The sequence below is a fragment of the Lipophrys pholis genome (genome assembly GCF_963383615.2).
Source record: "Lipophrys pholis genome assembly, chromosome: 13".
NCBI classification, from domain to species: Eukaryota; Metazoa; Chordata; class Actinopteri; order Blenniiformes; family Blenniidae; genus Lipophrys; species Lipophrys pholis.
The window spans coordinates 7,534,569-7,557,666 of NC_137632.1; the positions used below are offsets into that span (position 1 = coordinate 7,534,569).

The following is a 23,098-nucleotide window of genomic DNA, read 5'->3' on the forward strand; positions in this document are numbered from 1 at the left end:
AGAGCTTTGTGTTCATTACTGTGGCAAACAGGACATTTCAGTCTAATCACAGAAAAGAGTGCATCACATATGTGTGAAATATGCTTCTCAAATACATTTACTAATATTTAACATCTGACAGGTATGCAACATTTTTGGACAATGCTACAGTAATGGACTCAAAATAAACCCAGTAGATGATGGGGGGGCATGAAGGGGTTAACCGCTCTCCTCTCGCGATATTTAACAGACTCTCGCGCGAACACGCAGGTTTAACAGAGAGGACGAAGAGAGGGAGATGGAGAGAGATGAGATCTGAAAAGGACCAGGCGCCCACGGGCAAGGACAGAGGCGTCGTGGAGATCCAGTTCAGGGACCTCCCCAGGGAGCAGGAGAACGCGCCAGGAAACCTCAAGCAGAAGGAGGAGAAGAAGGAGGTGTTCACGAAGGTGAGTGAGCCGCGCGTCGGAGCCGTGTCGCATTGTTTACAGAGCTGACATGGAGGAAGAGGAGGAGGACGAGAGGAGGAGGTTCAGCACCGCGGACAGCAACAGCACGGATCCACCTCATGCCTGTTTATATTACCACCTTTCTGGACCCGGAGGAGGTGGAGGAGGAGAAGGAGGAGGAGGAGGAAGAGCAGGGTTCAGCACCGCGGACAGCGACAGCACACTGACCCGCCTCACCTTCATCCTGCTCTCATATCAACACTGCTGTCCTCTGCACGCGCTGTTTACAAGAATGCACACAACATCAACCACATCCAGCCAGTCACTGCATTGTTTACAGTTCAAAATACACTCCACGACTATTTTAATTAATGGAACTGCTATTTTATTTAGCAATCACTTTATCAACCTAATTTTGTCCCGAACCCTAAAAGTAACAATGAGTTTGTGTAGGATTTGTGTAAAAAAAAATAAAAATAAAAAAGACAAGACAAGACACAAACACTGTTGAGTTTAGCTTTGGAAATGCACTTCTTACTCTCAGTGAGTGCACAAGGTCACTGGATAGAAGATTTGGTGACATGTTTAATCTGTAAATAAAGCGGTAATGGAGGCATTTGGGTATGTTTAGCCAGCTTTGTTGCAAATAACGTGACGGTGTGGGGCAGTCCAACAGAATGAGATATGTGTCAACACTCACAATTTTATGAACAGTAGGTCAAGGAATTTGTGTGAGACTTTGGTAAGTTGAAAAAACTGACATTTTCAGTTACCAGATACTGGATAATATCTCATGTAAAAATCCCGGAATATGATTTAAAAAAAATTAAATAAAACTGATAATAAACACTAGAGAAAATGAAGAAACAGGGAAAAAAAGCATGTGGATAGAAGTACAGAGACAATAACATCGTCTTCATTTGTAATGATTTCCTAAGTGTCCTATAAAAGGATTAAAGCCTGCGGCAGCACTTTCAGGAGTTTGACCTACGTTGCAGTTTGCGGCGCTCACTGGAGTAAACAACTGTTTACAGGTGGTGATTCGAAGGCTCCCTCCTTACCTGTCGAAGGACCAGCTCGAGGAGCAGCTCAGTCCGCTTCCATCGTACGACTATTTTGAGTTCTTCCCAGCGGATCAGAGGTATGAAAACGTCCACTGTCACTTCATGATTGCAACAACTTATTTATGAGATGCCTGTGTTTCTGTTTACAGCCTCTATCCTCACCTGTTCTCCAGAGCGTATATTAACTTTAAAAATCCAGAGGACATCCTGCTGTTCAGGGACCGGTTTGATGGCTACGTCTTCATCGACAACAAAGGTAGAACTAAACTTCTTTCAGCTAATTTTGCCTTTAGTGGCCTTGAGTGTTGACACACCTCTACAACTGCATATTTAATTGCAAACAAACAGACAAATCAATTCAGAGCACATGTTAGATTATTGACTGCATCCTATTTCAATATTTACTCAGGTCAGGAGTATCCTGCTGTAGTCGAGTTTGCCCCCTTCCAGAAGATTTCCAAGAAGAAGCTAAAAAAGAAAGATGCCAAAGCTGGAAGCATTGAGGAAGGTACTCAAATACACAGTTTTATTGATTAGGATCAATATTATTGACTGTTAAAGTGATGTTTGGCTTGTAAATACATTATATTTATTTAAGATTCTGTTCAATAAGCAAACATCACATATTTCTAAGTTGGTGGAAGTGAAATCCGTTCTGGCTGTGACACTTCTTCAGATCCGGAGTATAAACGGTTTTTGGAGAATTACTCCTGCGATGAAGAGAAGTCCATGGCCAACCCAGAGACTCTGCTGGGGGAGATAGAGGCCAAGACCAGAGAGCTCATAGGTACAGCAACACATGTACGCTTTATTCTCCTCATAATTAAAGATTAACTCTTCAACAGAGCAACTCTCTTCTTGTGTGCTGGTTTGATTTCAGCTAAAAAGACAACGCCACTGCTGGAGTACATCAAAAATAAGAAAATTGAGAAACAGGTAATATATGTACAGTTCCCGGAGGACAAGGAAGTACACATTTATTGGAAAATGTGAATAATCTCTTTCATTTTTCTAACAGAGGATACGAGAGGAGAAAAGAGAGGAGAGGAGGAGGAGAGAACTGGAAAAGAAGCGGCAACGAGAGGAGGAAAAGAGAAAGCGGAGAGAGGAGGAGCGACGCAAGAGAAAAGAGGCTGAGAAGCAAAGGAAATTATCAGATAAAGACATTAAGATAAAGGTAATCCTTAAAAAAAACCTAAAAATCACAGAGTTGCTGATTAATATGGGGTTGATTCTACCTGATGTTTGGATGCACATGGAGGATTCTCTGTACTTTCAGCTCCTAAAGAAGAGTGACAGGGATGATGACGTGGATTCAGACCGAATGAAGGACAAAACTGACACTGGAGAGACGACAGAGAGAGGGAAGTGGGAGAAAGGAGGAGCAATGAAGTCAAAGGACTCAAAAGAAAAGTAAGGGTTTGGATTTTTAGTGTGTTTGTTTGTGTGTGTGCGCGTGTGTGTGTGCGCGTGTGTGTGTGTGTGTGTGTGTGCGCGTGTGTGTGTGCGCGTGTGTGTGTGTGTGTGTGTGCGTGCGTGCGTGCGTGCGTGTGTGTGTGTGCGAAAGGGAAATGTAAAGTGAAGAAAACGTACTTTCCATTTCTTAGTAGTTTTCACTGCGTACCAATTGAACTGCAACTTTGACAGAAAATACAGACGTCACAGTATTTAATCATGAGCCTGATTGAGACTTTTTAATAAATAAATAAAAGGAATAGGTTGCATTAGTAAAATATAAACTACAACATTCATTCATTATAAAGGATCTCTTCTGATATTTCTTCACATGAACTGCATATATTAGATTTATAACTCATAAATGGAATATTATCAGCAGGATTTTGTTTTTATTCCTAATTTTGCTTTATAAGACTCAAAACACACAAAAATATTTTTTTAAACTATATTAAAATTTTGTTTTTATGATGAGTGCTGATTATTAGCAATGAACTTTTCAATGATCTTCAGATTTTTGTGAGACACACCTGTGTGAAATACTTAATCTGTAGTCTCTGCAATCTCCACTGTGACCACTAGAGGTCAGCCTGAGAGTGACAAGGAGCAGAGGGAGCAGCATGGACGCAGGCAAAGAGACAAGGACCACCGGGGGAAGGATGAGGAGAGGAAACGACAGCGGCACCACTACGAGTTTGACAAGTTCATGCGGCGGAAAGATGAGACCAAATGGGGGAAGGGTTACTGCCAGGATCGCGCCAAGAAAGAAGGGCACCACCACTACTCCTATTGCCCCGAGAGCGGAGACAAGATGGGAAAGGAGGACAGGGAGGAGCTGGTGAATAGGAAGGAGCGCCTCCGAAACAAGGTGAGCGAGAAGGTGAGCATGAGATTGGGAGACGATTTACTTTGTTTTACTTGATGCAGATTTAGAACTGTTTTTGATACAGACTGAATATATTGTGGAGATAAAAAATGGAATAAATCCAATCCAGAAAAGGATTTCTTTCCTCTCGGGGGCTCTGAAGGTTTGGATGAACATTTTTCCAGTTCCTCTTATAGTCTCTACTCATACTTCTCGGACTTCCCAGATCTTTCAGCTTCAAAAACATCACGTAATGACATGAGCCTGTTTCAAGGAGTGTATCAGACTTTGCGTAACATCCCCTCCGGAGAGACAGTACACATTTTCACCATATTCTCTTGTATTTTGAGCAAGAACCTGAAAAGATGCTCTTGTGTAAAATCACTTCTCCTTTAGAAAATTAGTAAGCTCTTTTAAGCTTGAAGAGCCCATTTCCTGATTCAGAAGACCGACTCACTCAGTCTGCTCTTAAAGGGGGAGGAATATCAACTCTTTTCTTCAATTGAAGTGCAACAAAAAAGATTCTGTAATTGTATATTTATTTTTTTTAATTATTTGCTACATGCTATTTCGAGCAAACATTACAATTTTGAGCTTTCTTGGATACAGCTGCAGTTATTATATATCTGTTAGTCAGTTTTTCCCCTTTCTGTGATGTTTAAAAACATAAAAACAAAAATACGTCTTTGTAGCTCTTTCTGCATACATTGGTTTGACAAAAGTACAACAATGTGTAAATATAAATGAAATGTGTTTATCGTGTAGAAAATGTGAGATGTGATGGTAGTGTTATATAGATTTTACATAGATGTATTTTATATATTTTTTTTAGAATTGTATTTTATTGGAGTTTTAGCCTAATTTGAAAGTACAGATCAATTCAAAAGCCATGCATACAGAGAAACTCCTTTTTTTTTTTTATAGTTGTATTTCTGCAAACAACTGATCAAGGAAAGGGGGGTGATTTCACAACAGTACATACTTGAATGAGAGATTATAGGACGATGGGGTTATCCATAATTTGTGTATGATTCCATAATGTATATTTCCCATATATTCCATTTAGAAGTATAAGATTATTCTATATGGTTTTAATTTGTGTCCATTGGCTATAGTCTGATTGCTCTGGGGTTTTTACCTCCATAACATCTGCTAAACTGTTCCCTTGCTTAATCCCCCTGCATATTTCAACACCTTGGTATTGGTAAAGAATATTTCAAGACCTACTTTGTTGCATTTTAACTTATAAAAAAAATCTGGTTGAAGAAATGACAACTAAATGTTATTTATATGTGATAAAGGCTGTTCTAAACTGTAAAACGGATCAAAAAGATCACAGTTCTCAACTAGCAGTTAAGAAAATACATCAGAACAGGTATAAATTCTCACTGGATGTCTTCAGAAGGTTTTCACAATCTCATCCTAATCACCACTTGGTACTAGGGTCCTGCAGAAAGGTGATCCGTTCTGTAAACTCTCTGTTTGCAAGAAACACGAACTGACCATATGGCGTTTCTAGTATTGTAACAGAGTATGCGTACTTCAGTACTAATACTCTCTGATATGTGGAGCATGCAGCTGGTCCACGTCCACACAGTCTCTCATTGCACTCTGAATAGTTACAACTTTGTTCAGAATTAGTAGGATGGCTCATTCTCTCAAGAGTAAACAGAGCTCCAGTCAGCTTTCGCCAGTAATCTAATTTCCTAATGAAAGCATATGCCGCTAATGTCAGAGGGTTGGGGAAAAACGAAACAAGCAAACTTTATTGCAGGTGTAAATTAACCCCAAAACACATATTCTCAAAAAGGTGGCAACACAAACAAACTAATCTAGAGACAGAAACTATTGTCCAGGAGGGGATGAACAAATGAAACTGTGGCATCTCACAGCCTGTTCTGATCGGGGCTATTATTCACTGCTGCTGAACCAGTGGGACCTCCAGTGGACAGATTTGGAACAGCTGCTATTTTTGTTGAAAAAAGTGCAGTCCATCCATCCATCCATCCATCCATCTTCTTCCGCTTATTCGTTTCCGGGTCGTGGGCGTGGCAGTCTGAGCACCGTCACCCAGATCACATTGCACCGATTAAGAACCTTCCCTGCGGGTGGTGAGCCCACGGGAAGGTGGTACCCGGCGTTGGACATGAACCCACTACCTTGAGATTGTGAGTCTCATGCTCTACCAGCTGAGCTAGCCGGGGGCAAAAAAGTGCAGTATCGGACTTATTTGTTATTTTTACACTTTTTTGATGTCGTCCCAGATTATATATTTTTGCAGGCCAATTAGGATCCCATTTCTGTCGCCCCTCCTCTGAAGCATCCAATAAATCCTATTCAGGATTATTTTTTGCAGATAACCACATATCATAGGACTCTTGAAATTGGCAACATATTTTTAGAAGTTTTTCCCAAATTGTTTGTGAATGAAGTAAGTTTTACACTTTACAACAGATGTTTTATTATTTGCTATAGGAATCTTTGTGGTTTCAGTCATTGCCCTACAAATGGTTAAAGGCATGTGAAAGGCTGAATAGACAAAGACTTTCAATGAGGGAGCTCACGTATGAATGCATGTATTGAAACCGGGTGCTGCCTGTGTCTCCCATGTCGCCGCTCTCTCGCCCCTCTGCAGGACCGCCCGGCCATGCAGCTCTACCAGCCGGGCGCACGCAACAGGAAGCGCATGAGCTCCGCGGGCAAAGGCTACGACTGCATCGCCGTGGGCCACTCGCCCGAGCCCCGGGCGGAGCACTGTTATGACGAGGTCGCCATGGCAACGGGGCTGGAGAAGGTGTTCGAGAAAGGCAAAGATGAGCAATGAGCAGTTGGGTTGTTCTGAGAGCGTACGACTGAATAATTCAGCATTCCAGCTGAGGTCGACTGACTGGAACGGTTTATCGTTGAACTTCCAAGACGAATCGCCCCAGAGAGGAAGACTTTTGCTTCAAAAGCAAACAGTCTCGCAGTAATTTCATCTGTATGTAGGTGTAATAGAGCTCAGAGCTTCGACTCCTGCTCAATTTTTTTTTTGTTTTGCAGGAGCATGAAGGTCTGAAATACCGTGAACTAACTTGTATTATTCCCCAGAATTAGAGCACAACAATCCATCTCCGTTTGTTTTTCTATTCTTCTGTTGTGTTTATGCACTTTATCGGTTCCGATCGGATTCACTAATTGGCACTGAAGTTTTGGTGTTTTAATGAAATTACTACCTGAGCTTTCCACTTTCATCAACTCCAGTGTCGCCCATTCAGCTCGTATTTTATGTAAGAGGCAGCTCAATAGTGACCGTTTGAAACCGAGACCTTTTCCTCTTTGTAAGCCTTTATAGAGTCTGCAGATCCCGCGTGTTTTTAATGATCCTACAGATTTTAATAAAACTGGATATGAGCAAGCAGCCCTTCTAGACGATGGATGTAGAAAATGTAAGGATGGAAATTTTATGTGCATAAAGCAGAGCTAATGAGATCATCCAATGGGTGTAAACTGTTCTATGTTTATTTACTGTTTTGTTTTGCAGACTTATTTTAAGGTGTCATACAGCAGAAACAGATTTTTTGTGAGCTGAGCTTTACATAGCCACTCATGAGCCAGGAAGAACACACTCTCTACATTTCTATAATTAGCAGTAAGTCAATCTGAAAAGTAGGACATTAGTTTGGATTATTAATAACTTTTCTATGCTGTTTGCATGGTTTTCTATTACCGCAGTCAAGAAGGATATAATAGATAAGTTGCAAATATTCATGAAAATAATATGACAAGCCTTGTATTACATTTTGCACATGACCTGACGTGTGTGTAGTACCTCTTGTATCGTTGTTTTCCCAAAGTTGTGAGAAAATAAAGCTCTTCTCTTCTAAGGGATTTTTACAATGTTTCCGTTATTCTTCTTTGACTGTTTGGGTGAGGCCTTGTTTGATTTCAACATAATACACATCAACAAGTGGCAGATATGAGTCATTTTGAGTGAGAAGAGTATTTAAAACTCATTTTTGTTATGGGGAAAGACGTCCCTCCCTGCTTCACAGGTCATACTGAAAGAAAGTCGAGCGTCTCTCAATAGTAGCTGTATTATAGTGATGCTGGAAGGCAGGATGTAGTTCGTTGCAGGATTTAGTTACATAAGTGTCAACAGATGAAAATGCTAATATGCCTGTCTTTACTCCTGCTAATACAGTCTTCAGTCTTTAATCCTGCTGATAACATAGTCTTTAGTCCCATTGAGGACAGTGTTTAGTCTTGCTGTATACAGTCTTACGTCCTGCTGTTGGCGGTCTTTAGTCTTTAGACCTGATACCACTGAGAAGCTTGAGTCTAGTAGTGGTTTGTGTGAGGGGTTATTTTAGTTTTAATCCAGTTCTTACAATCACACTTATACAACTCTAACTTTATTTATTTGAAGTGTTTTTTTACTACTACTATACTGTTGAGTTGAGGTGTGATTGGTATTTTGTTTTTTACTTGGACTGTTTAATGTATTTTTTTTTTTTTTAAATCCGAATGGGACTGTTACACTTGTACCCAGATAAAGCAGAACTATATCACAATCAACAGGAAGCCAGCAGCATAAGAACACACACATGCCTCCAGTCCCGTGAATGGGTGAAGAAAAACAGTCTCACTTCACTAAAAAAATATAACTTTCGTGTCGTTTGGTTTCTTTGGTATAATGAGCATGCAATATGTACTGTGTGTTTACGTGTGGCAGGAGATAGTGTGTCTTCACCAGGTTCTCTAAAAATGGGAGGATGAGTTTCCCCCAGGTTAGTTTTATTTTTTCAATTTAACTCCATTGACATACAAAACATTCAGGTCTGACGATGTGTGTTTTGATTAAATGACATGTATTTCTTTTCCTTATGATTTCGGTCTGAAAAATGAAAAGAGCAATAAGTAATGTGTGAAAGGGCAGCCCCCGGTCCCCAAGATTTTGCTTTGGCCCTCATGAAGCATTCCTAAAACAGCTTCTTTGCCAAAGGAAAAAAAACTAATTCAATATAAAACTGAATTTGGTGTCATTTTTGATCTGATTGACTTTGAACCACTGGTAAAACCATGTAGCTTACCTCAAAATTAACGAGTGAAGCTTTGCAACCACAACCTCGATATGAGTGTTTCTGTGTCAAATTGGTAGAGCACTATAGTCCAAATGTGACAAGTGAGTCAATGAAGGGTTTTTCTAAATTGCAGACTTGGGCGGTCCCTCGGGTTGTACCATAGCAGTGTGATGTTTCCTGGTGCAGACTCCTGTTGATGGCGTTTCCTCACCTGGTTCATCTATTTTCAGCCGCTTCAATGTGTTTAACTGTGTTTGTGGGTGTTCATTGGCGTGAAGGTTGTGTGAATTGAACGGCTTGAATGTAGAGATATACTGTAACTTCCCCCAGGGGATCAATAAACAATGGGTTTTTTTTCCCTTTCTTTCTTACATGGGTTTTGGTATTTTGTAATTTATTTGGTTGCTGTTGGGGAAAAAGGGACTTCTTCATTTTTGTGTTTTTTTTTCTTACCAGACTAGTACTTTGTTTCATGTGGGAGAGGTTTCCATCTGCCAACAATAGGGGACATTGATGTACTGCTGTTAAAAAGCTACAGGTACAGCTACTCTTCTCAAATCATTCATCTCACTCCTCTACTCTTTTCTTTTTCAATCTCTGTTGAATAGTAAAAATGAAAGTCACACCTCATTTGATGGGAATTCCCAAATCATTTAATTCAGCAGTTTCATTACGTCTCCACTTCCTTTAAGCTCTCTATACTGCTCAGTCACAATGTGGTTAATCCACCATTATAGAGAGAGAGTTTTTGTAGAGGTAATGACTGAACTACACGAGGAGGAAATAGGGAGACACACATGGTGACTGTGAGGAGTGAATGTGTGTGATCTCCATGCTGTGGAACATGAGGGGCGTTTCAGACATGACCGAGTCTTTAGTGTCATTTCCAAGACTGAATCTAACTGTATGACAGTTACAGCAGTTACTAGGATGAAGATTGTCACATGATCCATTTCCCCTCTCTGGCACTGTACCATTTCCTTTGCAGCCTGTCATAGTATCTGTACCTCCATCTACAACTGACATTCTTTTTGCCTCCTTTTGTCTTCACCAAGGTGAGTCCGCTAAGGCTACTTATTTCAACTTTATGATCAATACTGCATTTCTCCAGTAAAGATATTATACAACCTTCAAATAACCTGTAATTTCACCACGTGTCTCAACTCGTAATACTTTAGTGTTTCTTTTCCTTTTATTGCCAAATACAGTTAAGTTTAGGTTTGTTGATTTGATTTGGATTCCATAACTTAGCATCACATGTTAAAACTACATGTGATGCGATGCAACATGTGTGTTGATTTCCACACATAAAAGTAACAAAGTGAAATACAAAAGTAACTCAGTGTGAAAATGTTATTTAGAAATGTAAAAATATCACATCATAAGAATGTTTAGAAATTGTTTGCCACATGATAATGGCACAACAAATATTTATCATAATGAAAAAATGAACATTTGTAAACACTACTGTAGCATTTAAGGAAATTTACCAAAATGTATAATTTCTCTATTTTGGAACATGCCATTGTGTTTTGTAGCTACAGATTACGCAAGTTCAGCCACATTGCGGCTATTATGTACTTTCCATTGTGTAACTCTCAGGAACAGTGGCAGTGACAGAGAGGTACATGCCACAGGTTTGATTTGTTTGTGTTTCCTCAAACTCCACCACGTGTGAAAGAAATACCGCTCTCTGCTACTTTCTCTGACTCTGTTAACCAGAGGCAAAACTAAATTGCGCTTTATCTCTCAGTTTCATTGTGAAACAGGAGGTTGTTTTTTTTTAAAGGTTGGATGATGAGCTCCTCCCTGGAATAAGTTTAACTTTAATTTGCCTCTGGTGAGTCTGAATTTATTGATAAATGTGAAGAGATGAAGCAGTTCTCTTAAATGAATGGTTTTACATTATTAGATGGACTCTGGGCACTTCCAAATAATTCAGTTTTGACAGTTTCACCATCATTTTTTTTTATCATGATTTCTTCTGAAAATGTAAAAAAGACAAAGGGACTTTCCCCTGGTGCCTCGGTTTATCCTGCTGCTGAAGCCACGCGATTTGAAAACCACAGTTTTACGAGTTATCAAGAACAGTTTTCAGGGGGTTATCAAGAGCAGTTTTCAGGGGGTTATCAGCAACTCGTTTAGGGACGGTGCCCATAGTGACAGTTGGCACTCTGCACCACAAACCATGCATGTCCTTTTCCTGTGTGAAAACTCCACCCAACACGTGTGCTGCCACAAACAGCACAAAGCAACAGAGAGCTGGTATGAGTTGTAACCCTGGAAACTCCAGTTCACACCTTTGGGCAAAATCACTTTTGCAAACAAAAGATGTGCATGCATCACCTAAGATACGATGAATTTTCTTTGATCTCCGTTATGGTTTACAGTGAGATTTGTACCTTTTTTTCATTCAAATGCTGCAAACAAAAGCCCAACACTTTCACGAGAGGTGTATATGCTATTTGGTTTGAATCTTCACTTTGCAGGGGGAAAAAAATATCAACATCAATTTCCTAATCGTTTGTTTTACAGGTACACAGTGGCCGTTCCTCTTCAGTCATGGCTGTGAATTCCAGCATCAATAAGCTGGACAACGCCACCATATTCCTGCTCCAGGATGTAAACTCCAGCATCATCATTTCGGTCATCTACATGGTCGTCACTGCAATAAACCTGGCAGGAAACAGCCTGTCCATGTGGCTCCTCCTCTTTCGTACTTCGCCAAAGAGCCCCTCCATCATCTTCATGATTAATCTCACCTTGACCGACTTGGCTCTGGGCATTGCCCTGCCTTTTCAGGTTTCCTACCAACTCCAGGGATATCACTGGAATCTGGGACCACAGTGGTGCAGGTATTTTATTTAATTTTTTTCATTATAATTATCTTGACTGACCGATGCAGGATGATTAGGTTTGAGTAGTGAGAGGCAAGTTTCATCATAGTGAGGGCCAGAAAACAAATCTATCCTCATTTCCTGTAACTGATCTGAGGGGAGGCGGGATGCATGCAGACTATAAGTACCTTGTTATCTGTGGATGGGCTCCTGGAAAAACTTCCATCTCTTCTGAAACTCATATATAAAAAAAAAAAAAAAACTTTTATTATATATTTGTGAAAACTGGAATGTGAAGTTTAGATGTAAAGTTCTATAGTTAGTTTGATGAGGTCTAAACACTAAACCTGGCCTATATTGTGCAATCCACAAGCCATCTTTTCTAAAAATGAATAAATCGTTCCTCAAGTGACAGCACTGTGATGGTCATGTCAAACAAATTTGAACTTGGTAATAATTGAAATGACTTCAAATTACGGTGTCACTGAGTTATTTCAAAGGTAAACAAATACCATATCTGTGCTTGTTATTTGAAATTACAGCCATAAGTCATTATTATGTTACATTAGCTGCCATAACCTTCATAAATCATTGTGGTAGATGTGCTCAGTCAGACTTTAGCTTTTTGTTAGTGAGGGAGGGAATTTTGCAGCCCTCACGATGATCATTTTTGCCCATTCCTACTAATAATTTATTAGTCAGTTGATGATTCCAAACCTGGCTGTTTGATCATCTCACAAAGGCAGAAATTCACTGTTTTATTTACTCATCAACCTTCATTGATATTAAGATGTGCTTTTCTAAGAGAGCCCCGGCTACTCATATCACCAAATGTGTAGATTAAACATGACAGCCATCACTTCTTTGAACAATTCAGTTTGAGAGTGGAACTAACTTCCCTGAGCTGTACTGATGAAGACAAACTTACTATTCCATTTAGTGATTAGTCATTATAACTAAAAGGAAGGTCAAAACAAGGAATACCATGTTGGCAAGCAAAGATAGAGAAGTCACAAGAAAAAAAAAAACCTTAAGCCAAAGCAGACTCATCTGCCTTTATTCAATTCCTGGCAGAGATAGGTCAAAGGAAACAGTAACAGGATGGATGACGGCAAATGCAACACAATATACACATAGGGGAAGAAACTCCCAGCTATTTCACAACAGAAAAATATGAACACACTTTTCCCTGTGCTTCCATTTGCAGTTTATTGACCCTGGTTTTCTACACCAATATGTACTGCTCCATTCTGACCATGATGGCCATCAGCATTGACCGCTACCTGGGCATTGTGAGACCGATGAAATTCAGACAGTCCACCAAGAGAAAGTCCATGGCTGTCATCAGCTGCTTCCTGATGTGGGGTCTGGTGCTAAGTGTGTTGTACCCTCTGATGGCCACAGACCTGACATATCCCATCCCTGAACTTGGGATTACAACGTGTTTTGATGTACTGAAGAAAGATATGCTCCCCTCCACCCTGGCCTGGGCAGCCTTCCTCCTCACCATGGTGTTTGTGCTCTTTCTCTTCCCCTTCTGTGTCACAACGTTCTGCTACGTCAGTGTCATACGCAAGCTGGCAAGCGACTCCAAGACAGCCCAGAAAGGGAGGGCTATTCGTCTGGCCTTTGTTGTCCTCCTGGTATTCACACTCTGCTTTGCACCCAACAACATCCTCCTGTTCACTCACTCTGTGTTGAGACTCTTCTATGGCAAATCTGTCTACATGGCCTACAAGCTGTCGCTCTGTTTAAGCTGCCTGAATAGCTGCCTCGATCCATTTATCTACTACTTTGCTTCGAGAGACTTCCGACAAAAGCTAAGAGAGATAATGAATCTGCAGAGCATGAATAGTGCAGATTCAGTGAAGTTAGAGCAAAAAGAAAGCTTGCACTCGACACACTTGGCTTTTGAAGGCCAAAATACAGAAAAGTCTTTCTGATACCACTGCAGCCACAGGATGAGAGAAAAGTGAAAGACTGTGACAACGGAAGTGTGAATGGGAGTCAGAGTCTGTCTACTGCGTTCAACACCTTATCTTGGGGTGGATTACAAAATCAGTGTCATGAGTTCTTCTCACTAATGGCAGCTGAGTAAACTCAAATCTGAACTCACTTGTTGTACAGTTCAGACTGAAAGGCCATGCATTATGTATATATTTTTATATTTTCATCAAGAAATCAAATTGTATATTTTTGAAGAAAATGTGTTGCATTTAGAAGTGTAAATAAAATGTTAATAAAGCATATGTACTATTCTATTCTTTTTAAATATTGTTGGTATCACCTTTAACATTGGATATCAGTATCTATGTATATATCTCTGTATTGTCATTCCTATCCAAAGAATGTTTTGTTTTTGTTGTTCCATCGTGAAAAAATAAAAGCATTTTTAGTTATTATAGTGTTTGTCAAACTTTTTACAGAGTATACCGCATGAGAAAAGATTGAGTTCTCCAGCTATAGAGTCTAAAATCTTTGTAAAAAATGATTATTATCTTTGAATTATTCGCAATCACAGCCAAAGTGTGCAAAGCGGCAGCATTTTAACACGCACTTAAAACTCATTCTGAAGTTGCATCTGCAGTTATTCTCATAAATGCAATGAGTCTAGGTTGTGACAGAGTGTTAAAATGTCAGTCTATGTGTTTGTTATGCCCATAACTGACATGATCTCAAGACCTTTCATGTCCAGCCTATCACACTGACACAGAGACACATACAGTATGAGTATGAGTTGGGGGTGTTGGTGGTGGTGGTGGTGGTGGTTTGGGGGTTGAGATAGGGGCCTCTGCTGATGTTTGAGGTCCCACTCCTTCCTGTCTTTGTGGCTGCAATCTCCAGCCCCTTTTCTTTCAGTGCTTCGTTAATTTCCATACTTTGGAGGAAAATAAAGCCTGCCAGGTAAACCATATACCTGATTTGTCCTTTTGAATATGGTAGAGCCTTAACTTCGAATAGAAAAGTGAAACTCATGCGATTAACTCTAAGTTAACACTATTTGATGCAGTGGTTAGTGCTCTCACGTCACAGAGAGACTGTTCAAATGTGTGTGTGTGTGTGTGTGTGTGTGTGTGTGTGTGTGTGTGTGTGTGTGTGTGTGTGTGTGTGTGTGTGTGTGTGTGTGTGTGTGTGTGTGTGTGTGTGTGTGTGTGTGTGTGTGTGTGTGTGTGTGTGTGTGTGTGTGTGTTTGTGTTTCCTGTAGGTACCCTAGTTTCCTCCCACAGCCCCAAATACATGCGTGTGAGAATAATTGGTGACCCTGAATTGCCCTACTGTGAATGTGCATGTGTGTGGTTGTCTGTCTCTGTGGGGTTGTCCTATGATGGACTGGAGACCTGTCCAGGGTGTAGCCTTTCCTCATGCATAGTAAACTGGGATTGGCTCCAGAGCCCCATGACCCAACAGGATAAGTGATATGCTGTAGATGGATGGATTGATGGATGGATGGATGGATGGATGGATTAATGGATGGATGGATAGGTGGTTTTGTGCTCCCTCCTGCTAATGAGAAGGTTTTTGATTTAAATATCAGCCAGACATTTCTGTGCTGAGTGTTCATGTTTTCTTCTGGTACTGCTTACCTTTCACAGTAAAAATAACAAACAAAAAAAAAAAACATAAAACAAAAAGAAATGTAATTGGTGAACCCAAATTAGGCATGTTCATTTGTGTTTGTCTGTTAGTTGTTAAAAAAAAAAAAAAAAAAAAAAAAAAAAAAAGCAATATTGAAGATGGATTATTTCTTATTCAAAATTCTTGCCCATAGGCAATTAATTAGATTTACAAACTACAGTAAGACTCTAAAACCGGCTTATGTTTAACATTTATAATGGATTAACTTTATATTTTGTTTGCACATTTATAGCATAATCTTTCTGATGTTTCAAAGCTTCGTGTTTTGATTACATGAATGATATTTTAACACCCATGTTCACTCACTGCTCCTTTAACTGGACTCCAACTTTTCTTTCCCGCCCAACGTACGAGACGTCATAACGTCTGCGTAACGACGTTTTACGTCGGTCACGCGGCACGCAGCACGCAGCTTTCTTCGCGGTCGATTTCCGGACGTGTGCAGGTAGGACGTGGTGCAGTTTATAACTTTGAACGTATATCGACTGTCATAAAGAATTCAAAGCATGAAACTTTGTTAAAAGTCGTTCATGTCTTTACCTTTTATGGGCTTAACTCGCTCATAAGTTGACTTTTTCTCTCATTGCACGAGCAGAAAAGAGACTTAAGTGATCTGGTCAGATTCAGTCTCGTGAGCTGTGCAGGACATATTCTCACATCAATGTCTTATTTACGTGCTTTGTCGTGTTTTTATCCTGAGCGACTGCCTTAGGATTATTTATTGTCTTCTATCTCAGCAATGATACCACGCTGTGGGGTTCCTGCTTCCTGCTTCCTGCTCATTTTGAATGCATTTCTATTAAAGTCATTCCCACATGTATTATTGTATCAGTGTCACTGACAAGGTATCTTCAAGCTTGTCCAAAATCCAGCAGTATTTACCTAACTATAATGTACTATTAAACAATATAAAACAGCTGAAACAAGGGAGTGCTTTCTGCCATTCTTGATGAAAAATAATGAGTTGATTAACTGCCTGTAGATAATTTCATTATGTTGTACTTTAAGTTGACATGGTTACTCCGTGGACTGCTGCTGCCGCCTCGGTTTTTCTTGCTTTCTGACATAACTGAGGTCACGTCGGTAATGTTTTACTCTGTTCATCTTTAGGGCAGGTTCACAAGGAGGCCACCATGGTGCTGAACCCTGTCATTTCCAAGCTTTCCGGGAAACTGGTGGTACTGGCCAGCTCCTCTCCGAGCAGACTGGAGATACTCCGCAATGCAGTATGTACTATGTAGGCAGATGATCAGAATTGATTTAACTTAGGGTGTTTCGAGTCCTAAAAAAGAGAACACTTGACCTGACCTCGAGATACCAATAATAACTATCTATAACAAAACAAAGAAATTCAGATGGACTTTTTATTATGCCCCAAATAATCTCGTCAACGATAAAACTAATAATAATCTCTGGGAATAGATGATTTAATAAAAGATGCCTCTCATCTATAGAAAATCAAACTACAAGCTGTAGCAGCTCATTTTCAAGTCAAGAAAAAAGATGCATTAAAAGAACATGAAAGGCCGTCTTAAATTAAATAATGCAATCAATAAAACACATGGAATCTGTGGGCAGTTTAGTTGGGATGTTGCTCTGACATCTGCACCCTCTGTTTGTGTAGTCGAGCCATGCACAGGGCAGCTGCTTGTGGATTATGTCACACTAAACAAAGTGTTCAAGAACCAGTCCATTTAAATACATGCTTTAAAAGCCCTTGGAAAACAATGGATGTGACAGGCTGTGAAAAGTGGACATGTCTAGGGAAGAGTGCCAAAAACATCCTTATCCTTTTATCATTTTCGGCGTGAGGGTTAGTAAAAAAAAGTCACATTAAAAATGTTTTTGCCAAATAAAATAATGATAAGAATAAGGACACAGAGAGTCACTATATATAATTAACATGTAACATGAAAAATGGTTTGAAAGGACAATTAACAAAACTGGATAGTTTTACAGTGATCATTGACCTGTATTTCGTAAAAGGATGTGAGATGCAAAACTACTTGAAACAGAATGAGAAGTAAAGTAAAACTAATCCTACTTTGTCAATCCCTTTCCTATTTTCCGAATTGACCCATCGGTGGGCGGCCATGTTACCGCGCTCCAGGGAGCAGGTTGCGGCCTGTCTGCTGTGGGGACTGAGCCTTCGAGCTCCTGATCCTAAGTCTGCTTCTCCGGCCAAGTATTAGTAAAATCAAGAACTATGAATATAGACAAAAACAATTACAATGCCAGTATGCTGATATGTGCAGAAAACTGAGTGCAAATGTTGTGTTTCTTTTACTATAAAGCAACAACATGACATTGTTATTATAGAGGATTGATGAATATTATGTAAAAGGACTATTTGCAGTGTATGTCATCTATAAATTGTAAAAGCTTAGTCTTACTTTTGGCGTGATATCCTGTCTGTCAGGGTTTGCGCTTCGAGGTTGTACCATCCTGGTTTAAAGAAACCCTTGATAAGGGACTCTTTAAAGCTCCTCATGAGTACGCCGTGGAGACGGCCAAGCAGAAGGCCCTGGAGGTGGCGAGGAGGATGCCTGTCGTGAGTTAAACAGTCTTATTTTGAATGACAGAATGTATTACTTAACATTCAAACAGCATTTATTAACATCTTGCGTATTCGTTGGCTTTAGAAACACCGGAAGACTCCAGATATAGTAATTGGGGCAGACACGATTGTGGTAAGATTGATTAAAAGTTAACTTCTGGAAAATAAAGATTTTCTATGTATATTTTCGTTGTGAGCACTGGTTCATTTGCCGTAATTTCCTCAGACTGTAAATGGCATGATTTTGGAGAAGCCAGTGAACAAACATGACGCGTACAGGATGCTGTCAAGGTGAGTATCATGTACATGGCACCAGAATAGATATCGGAAGCATATTTACCTTAACATTTCTGTGTTTGTGTCTCATTTAGCCTGAGTGGGAAAGAGCACAGTGTCTATACTGGTGTTGCTATCATCGTGTGTCATGAGAAAGAGAGTGAGTCTCTGTGATGGTTTATGTCTCTGTCAAACATTTAACATATATCTGGGTTTTATTGTATTTTCAAATTCCTCAATAACCATATTTGCTTGCACAGAGTGGCTTTTCCACATTGCATGTCATTTTGAGTATCTGAGTGGTTGTTTTTATTTATATCAGATGACATGTTGTAATTATTTGGCTGCAGATGAAGAGGTGGATTATCAGTTGATGGACTTCTACGAAGAAACAAAGGTGAAGTTTGCTGATCTCTCCGAGGATATGCTGTGGGAATACATCAATAGTGGTGAACCCATGTGAGTATCAGCCCGTGAACTTTCACCCATGCAATAGGTATTGATCCCTCTCTGTTTACTGACCTTATTAAACATTTGATCAATGGAGGTCATTACACAGCTCGTGAGTGTCGTAGACCTGTTGCTTTTTAGACTTTGACTTTTGTTCCAGCTTTGTTTGCTTTGTCTGCTTTGCCATGTTAGTGTTCACTCGAAGTAAAGATTTGGACTCGAGTCAACGAGAACATAACATTTGATTCGATCTGAATGTCAAGATTGTATAATCGCATATCTAAAGATTCTTGCTTGTTGTTCAACCCTTTTTTCAATACTACAATATTATATAGGTGAGGGGTAAGGATATATGTTGAGTCCATAATCAAATCTCTTGTAAAGTGCCATAAAAATGACCAAAATCACAAACATTTCCCAATTTCCTTTGTCCTTTTCCTTCCTGAAACTATTGTTTACACATTGACTACTACTGTTATTTACAACAATAAAGCGCACTAAGTATGGCTCATGTTTAAAAATAGATGCTGTCATTTCCAGTAGTTTTCTGTGAACAGATGTTCAGGCCACATCTTTTTAGATAAATACTTCAATCAGGTGCACTAACTGGGAACAGGGGATGCTTTGCTAAAGCCAAGGGGCCAAACACTATGGGATTTATACTGTTTTAATCAAAACTAGGAAAATAACACTTATCTCAAAAAACTTAAAAACATCAGCACCAGTTACCAACTCCTGTCACAGCATTATGCTGATTGAAATCAATGTTTTACTGTAACCTATTTCTTTGTGTATTTGCGCAGGGACAAGGCTGGTGGTTATGGGATTCAGGCTCTTGGGGGCATGCTGGTGGAGTCTGTCCACGGAGACTTTCTCAACGTCGTGGGTTTCCCCCTCAACCACTTCTGCAAACAGCTTGACCTCATTTACAACCGGCCGACTTCCTCCTCAGAGGAGGAAAGCGAGCCTGTCCACCTGAGCCACAATGGCTCAGGTGGACAGCCAACAATGAGCAGCCCTTCAGCCAGTCCGGCTCATAAGGTTCCTTTGTCACCATTGTGTACAAATTCTATTTGTGCTTTCATCGTTATTTCAACAAAATATTATTTTCCCATAAGGTGAAAAAGACGATCAACGGAAGTGAAGCGAGTGAAGAGTCCTGGACGTTGATCAACAGCTTGTCTAAACATGATGACAGAGAGGCTGAGCTCCACGACTCGGACAATGCAACACGCAAACAGCAGCCGTTTGTTCCCGATGAGACAGAGTGCGCACCTAAAAAAGAAGACTTGGAGCAAATCACTAAACTGATGGATGGATTCAAAGCTTCAAAGGTAACTGGTGTCTGTGCATCAATCTATAGACCGCCGACAGCACAGTGTGGGTATTAAACATTTTGTCAATCATATTGGAGATATACAACCATTTCAAAAGGATTGTTGTACTTTATACTGATTGTGTACAATAAGTGGGACTTGAAAAAAATCTCTTCATGCAAATCACAAGTTCAGCAACATGCTGTTGCTGGAAGTGTAAAGATGACCTGATTACTAGAGGTTTGATGTGCTGGAAAACGACTTCCTGTTGTTGTAGAAACTAAAGTGTTGAACTACTTCACTTGAGAACTCATCGTTCAGACCTACAGGATGCTGCTCTGCTACGGAGCTGTGGTGAAACGCAGACTTTAAAGATCAGTTTGTCAACAGAAATCAGAGAACTTCTTCATTTTGTCTTCAGTGTTCAGCTCATCACACATCCCAACTGTAAAATGACCCAAATTGCGTCTATCTCTTTCTCTTTCCCGAAAATGTTGCAGGCACTGTTTACAGCGTCTAAGTTGAGTGTGTTTGACCTGCTGCACGATAAGCCGGGGCTCGACGCAGCTCAGGTGGCTCATGAGCTCAAAGCTTCGGTGAAGGGGACCCAATGCCTGCTGGAAGCTTGTGTGTCTCTGGGACTGCTGAAGAGCAAAGAGAGAAGTGAGTCGACACTCATCAGCTAAATAATGATCACATCTTCATATCATCAGGAGCAATTTAATACTGAAAAAAAAGTGAAATACTGAAATAAGAGTTTTCCATATGTGTTCTCATAAATATTTATATCCCGATGTATGTTTTTGCAAATATTTTTTTTCCTTCTTTTTCATGATCTGTCAGTCCTTTGTAATTAACTGTGATTTCACTTTCGGCAGCGAGCCAGAAGCCAGCGTACGAGAACACTGAACTGGCCACGCATTATTTGCGATCCGACGCTCGTTTCTCACTGCACGGATTCATCCAGCACTGTAACGACACAGTGTGGCCTCTTTTCTCCCACCTGGACAGTGCAGTGCAGGAGGGGGCGACTCAGCATGAGAGAGCCTTCAGCAAGAAAGCCAAGGACAACTTTCAGGTGATTATCCTCACGCTCATGCTGCTCAGCTGAGGTGCATGAACTTGGATATTTTTCACACTTTGTGTCTTCTCTGTATGTAAAGGGCGCTTGCTCCAGCAGTCGAGAGGTCAAACTGAGGTTTATGAAAGCGATGCACAGCATTGCTTCAGTTACGGGAGAAACTGTAGCGACGGCCTTTGACCTCTCCAGCTTTAAGACCGCCTGTGATCTCGGAGGTACGGAAATAAAGTCAAAGCTCACAGTTCAGCTTGTTAAAGGAGTTTCCATTTTACATCTTTCTCTTTTTTTTTTTTTTCTCCCCCCCATTCAGGATGCACTGGTGCCATGGCTTATGAGTTCACTAAAGCCCACCCTGGTTTGTCTGTGACTGTGTTTGACTTACCGACTGTTGTTGAGATGCGTGAACACTTCCAGCCTCGGCACGCCAACAACAGAGTGTCGTTTGCATCAGGTCAGTGATTAGATCAGTAATGGTTCAGCAAGACGTGTAGAAATATTTATGTGTGTTTGATCCCAAGTAACAAATATCATATACGAGCATCAAAAATATGTGAATGTCATCGGAATATTCCTTGTAACTTCATTTAGTTCCTAAGTCATGAAAATCAGTAATAAAGCCTTTACTTTTTCTTTTTTTTTAACAATAATTCAAAAGCTCAGACGACTTTCCTATTTCATTCTCTTGTTTATATGTTCAGTGACAAACTAACGGGCAAAACAATGAACATTTCAATGCTCCTGTGAATAACTCCTCTGTGATTCTTAACTATGCTGTTTCTTTTCTTTCTGTATGATCAGGAGACTTTTTTAAAGACGAACTACCCAAAGCAGACCTGTACATCCTGGCCAGAATCCTCCATGATTGGCCTGAGGAAAAGGTTCATATTCTGCTGAGTAAAATAGCAGATGCATGCACATCAGGTAAGTTGTTTTTCTCTTTTGGCTTAATGAAACATAAAAATATAGTTGTGTGTATATATAAGTATGATATTCTCAATTGTGTGTATGATGAACAATACATTTTCTCTTTTGTTTTCCTTGTGTGAGATTGTTGTATTGGTGGAAACTACTTCATAAAGGTTAGGAAAGCAAGCTGGTTTGAATCCCACCCCAGACAGATTATACTGTGAGTCATTGAGCAAGACCTTTAACCCTCAACCACTCAGGTTCTGAACATTGAAAAAACATTATAAAAGTTTAAGGCGTGTACACAAACGAGTACCTTCATCCCTCAGATTGCTTTTACAGCTATGGTAAACGGTTTTCACTTATATAGTGCTTTCAGTCCCAAAGTACTTTACGTCGTTAATCACATTTTCACGCACCAAAGGAGACTGCTGCCATGCAAGGCTGGGAGCAATTTGGGGTTCAGTGTCTTGCTCAGGGACACTTTGGGCATGCGGAAGTGTCATGTGAAGGGAATCGAACCTGGAACCTTCCAATTCAGACACGACCGCTCTACCAACCAAGCCATGCTGCTATAATATATAAGGAAATGAGTTGGTAAAGAAGCCCCAGTGTCGTCTAAAGTTGTGTTTTTACTCCTCCGTTATACCCCCAGGCTGTGGGCTGCTGCTCAGCGAGATCTTTCTGGATGAAGACCGGGTGGGCCCGAGCCGTGGACTGCTGCAGGCCCTCAGCATGAGCGAGGGGAAACAGAGGAGCGCTTCAGAATACAGTTTGCTTCTAAAGAGCCACGGTTTCATCACCACACACACCAGACACACAGACAACCTGCTGGACGCCATGCTTTGCATCAAAGCCTGACTGACGACAACCCCAATAACGCGACTTTGAAAGTCTCACGGTGCACAATACACTGTGTTGAAGGTAACGGCAGCACATTTACATGTTATGAAACGATGACAAACAAGAACGGTTGTTGTTATTTCACTTTTGTGTTTTTTGTAAAGCCATACTAATTATCGTTTTATATGGCGTTTTGGTCTTTTCATGTATTGATGATGGTGTGGTCTGGATTAATACTGAAATAAAGCCGCAGAATCAGGAAGCATTTTGTTCAGCTGCATTTCTTTTTTCAGGGGTGAAGAGAATATTCTTATGTATAGG

The 23,098-nt window shown here is 40.3% G+C and overlaps 3 protein-coding genes across 10 annotated transcripts; all 3 read left to right on the forward strand.

Moving 5' to 3' along the window:
* Positions 1–233: 233 nt before the first annotated feature.
* Positions 234–7,695, forward strand: upf3a (UPF3A regulator of nonsense mediated mRNA decay). 6 transcript variants are annotated; one of them, XM_080479211.1, is made up of 10 exons: positions 234–428; positions 1,463–1,569; positions 1,666–1,748; positions 1,902–2,000; positions 2,169–2,279; positions 2,373–2,428; positions 2,511–2,669; positions 2,772–2,905; positions 3,530–3,815; positions 6,448–7,695. In XM_080479211.1, the coding sequence occupies exons 1-10, from the start codon at positions 288–290 to the stop codon at positions 6,634–6,636; spliced, it is 1,365 nt and encodes a 454-aa protein (XP_080335337.1). In that variant the 5' UTR covers positions 234–287; the 3' UTR covers positions 6,637–7,695. The 6 variants fall into 6 exon arrangements, with proteins under 6 accessions (XP_080335337.1, XP_080335335.1, XP_080335333.1 ...); XM_080479209.1 differs by having other exon boundaries at positions 242–428; positions 1,642–1,748; XM_080479207.1 differs by having other exon boundaries at positions 242–428; positions 1,642–1,748; positions 2,754–2,905; positions 6,448–7,694.
* Positions 7,696–9,660: 1,965 nt separating this feature from the next.
* p2ry8 (P2Y receptor family member 8) lies at positions 9,661–14,112 on the forward strand. 2 transcript variants are annotated; one of them, XM_080479213.1, is made up of 3 exons: positions 9,661–9,930; positions 11,411–11,730; positions 12,920–14,110. In XM_080479213.1, the coding sequence occupies exons 2-3, from the start codon at positions 11,438–11,440 to the stop codon at positions 13,653–13,655; spliced, it is 1,029 nt and encodes a 342-aa protein (XP_080335339.1). In that variant the 5' UTR covers positions 9,661–9,930; positions 11,411–11,437; the 3' UTR covers positions 13,656–14,110. The 2 variants fall into 2 exon arrangements, with proteins under 2 accessions (XP_080335339.1, XP_080335340.1); XM_080479214.1 differs by lacking the exon at positions 9,661–9,930 and adding an exon at positions 10,517–10,715 and having other exon boundaries at positions 12,920–14,112.
* Positions 14,113–15,729: 1,617 nt separating this feature from the next.
* On the forward strand, positions 15,730–23,039 carry asmtl (acetylserotonin O-methyltransferase-like). Of its 2 annotated transcripts, none has more exons than XR_013935943.1 (15): positions 15,730–15,793; positions 16,459–16,574; positions 17,768–17,899; positions 17,991–18,038; positions 18,132–18,196; positions 18,277–18,341; positions 18,532–18,640; positions 19,435–19,672; positions 19,750–19,965; positions 20,448–20,610; positions 20,826–21,025; positions 21,111–21,243; positions 21,339–21,483; positions 21,830–21,949; positions 22,590–22,616. XR_013935943.1 is itself a non-coding variant. In XM_080479205.1 (15 exons), the coding sequence occupies exons 2-15, from the start codon at positions 16,482–16,484 to the stop codon at positions 22,793–22,795; spliced, it is 1,932 nt and encodes a 643-aa protein (XP_080335331.1). In that variant the 5' UTR covers positions 15,730–15,793; positions 16,459–16,481; the 3' UTR covers positions 22,796–23,039. The 2 variants fall into 2 exon arrangements, 1 of the variants encoding a protein (XP_080335331.1); XM_080479205.1 differs by having other exon boundaries at positions 21,339–21,479; positions 21,827–21,949; positions 22,590–23,039.
* Positions 23,040–23,098: the final 59 nt, after the last annotated feature.

Bases quoted from the DNA above. Each gene is read 5' to 3' on its own strand.
- asmtl (XM_080479205.1), top strand. From the start codon at position 16,482: ATGGTGCTGAACCCTGTCATTTCCAAGCTTTCCGGGAAACTGGTGGTA. The intron at 17,900-17,990 runs GTGAGTTAAACA...CGTTGGCTTTAG, and splicing joins TGGCGAGGAGGATGCCTGTC to AAACACCGGAAGACTCCAGA. The intron at 18,039-18,131 runs GTAAGATTGATT...TAATTTCCTCAG, and splicing joins TTGGGGCAGACACGATTGTG to ACTGTAAATGGCATGATTTT.
- p2ry8 (XM_080479213.1), top strand. From the start codon at position 11,438: ATGGCTGTGAATTCCAGCATCAATAAGCTGGACAACGCCACCATATTC. The intron at 11,731-12,919 runs GTATTTTATTTA...TTCCATTTGCAG, and splicing joins CTGGGACCACAGTGGTGCAG to TTTATTGACCCTGGTTTTCT.
- upf3a (XM_080479206.1), top strand. From the start codon at position 288: ATGAGATCTGAAAAGGACCAGGCGCCCACGGGCAAGGACAGAGGCGTC. The intron at 1,749-1,901 runs GTAGAACTAAAC...ATATTTACTCAG, and splicing joins CGTCTTCATCGACAACAAAG to GTCAGGAGTATCCTGCTGTA. The intron at 2,906-3,529 runs GTAAGGGTTTGG...TGTGACCACTAG, and splicing joins TCAAAGGACTCAAAAGAAAA to AGGTCAGCCTGAGAGTGACA.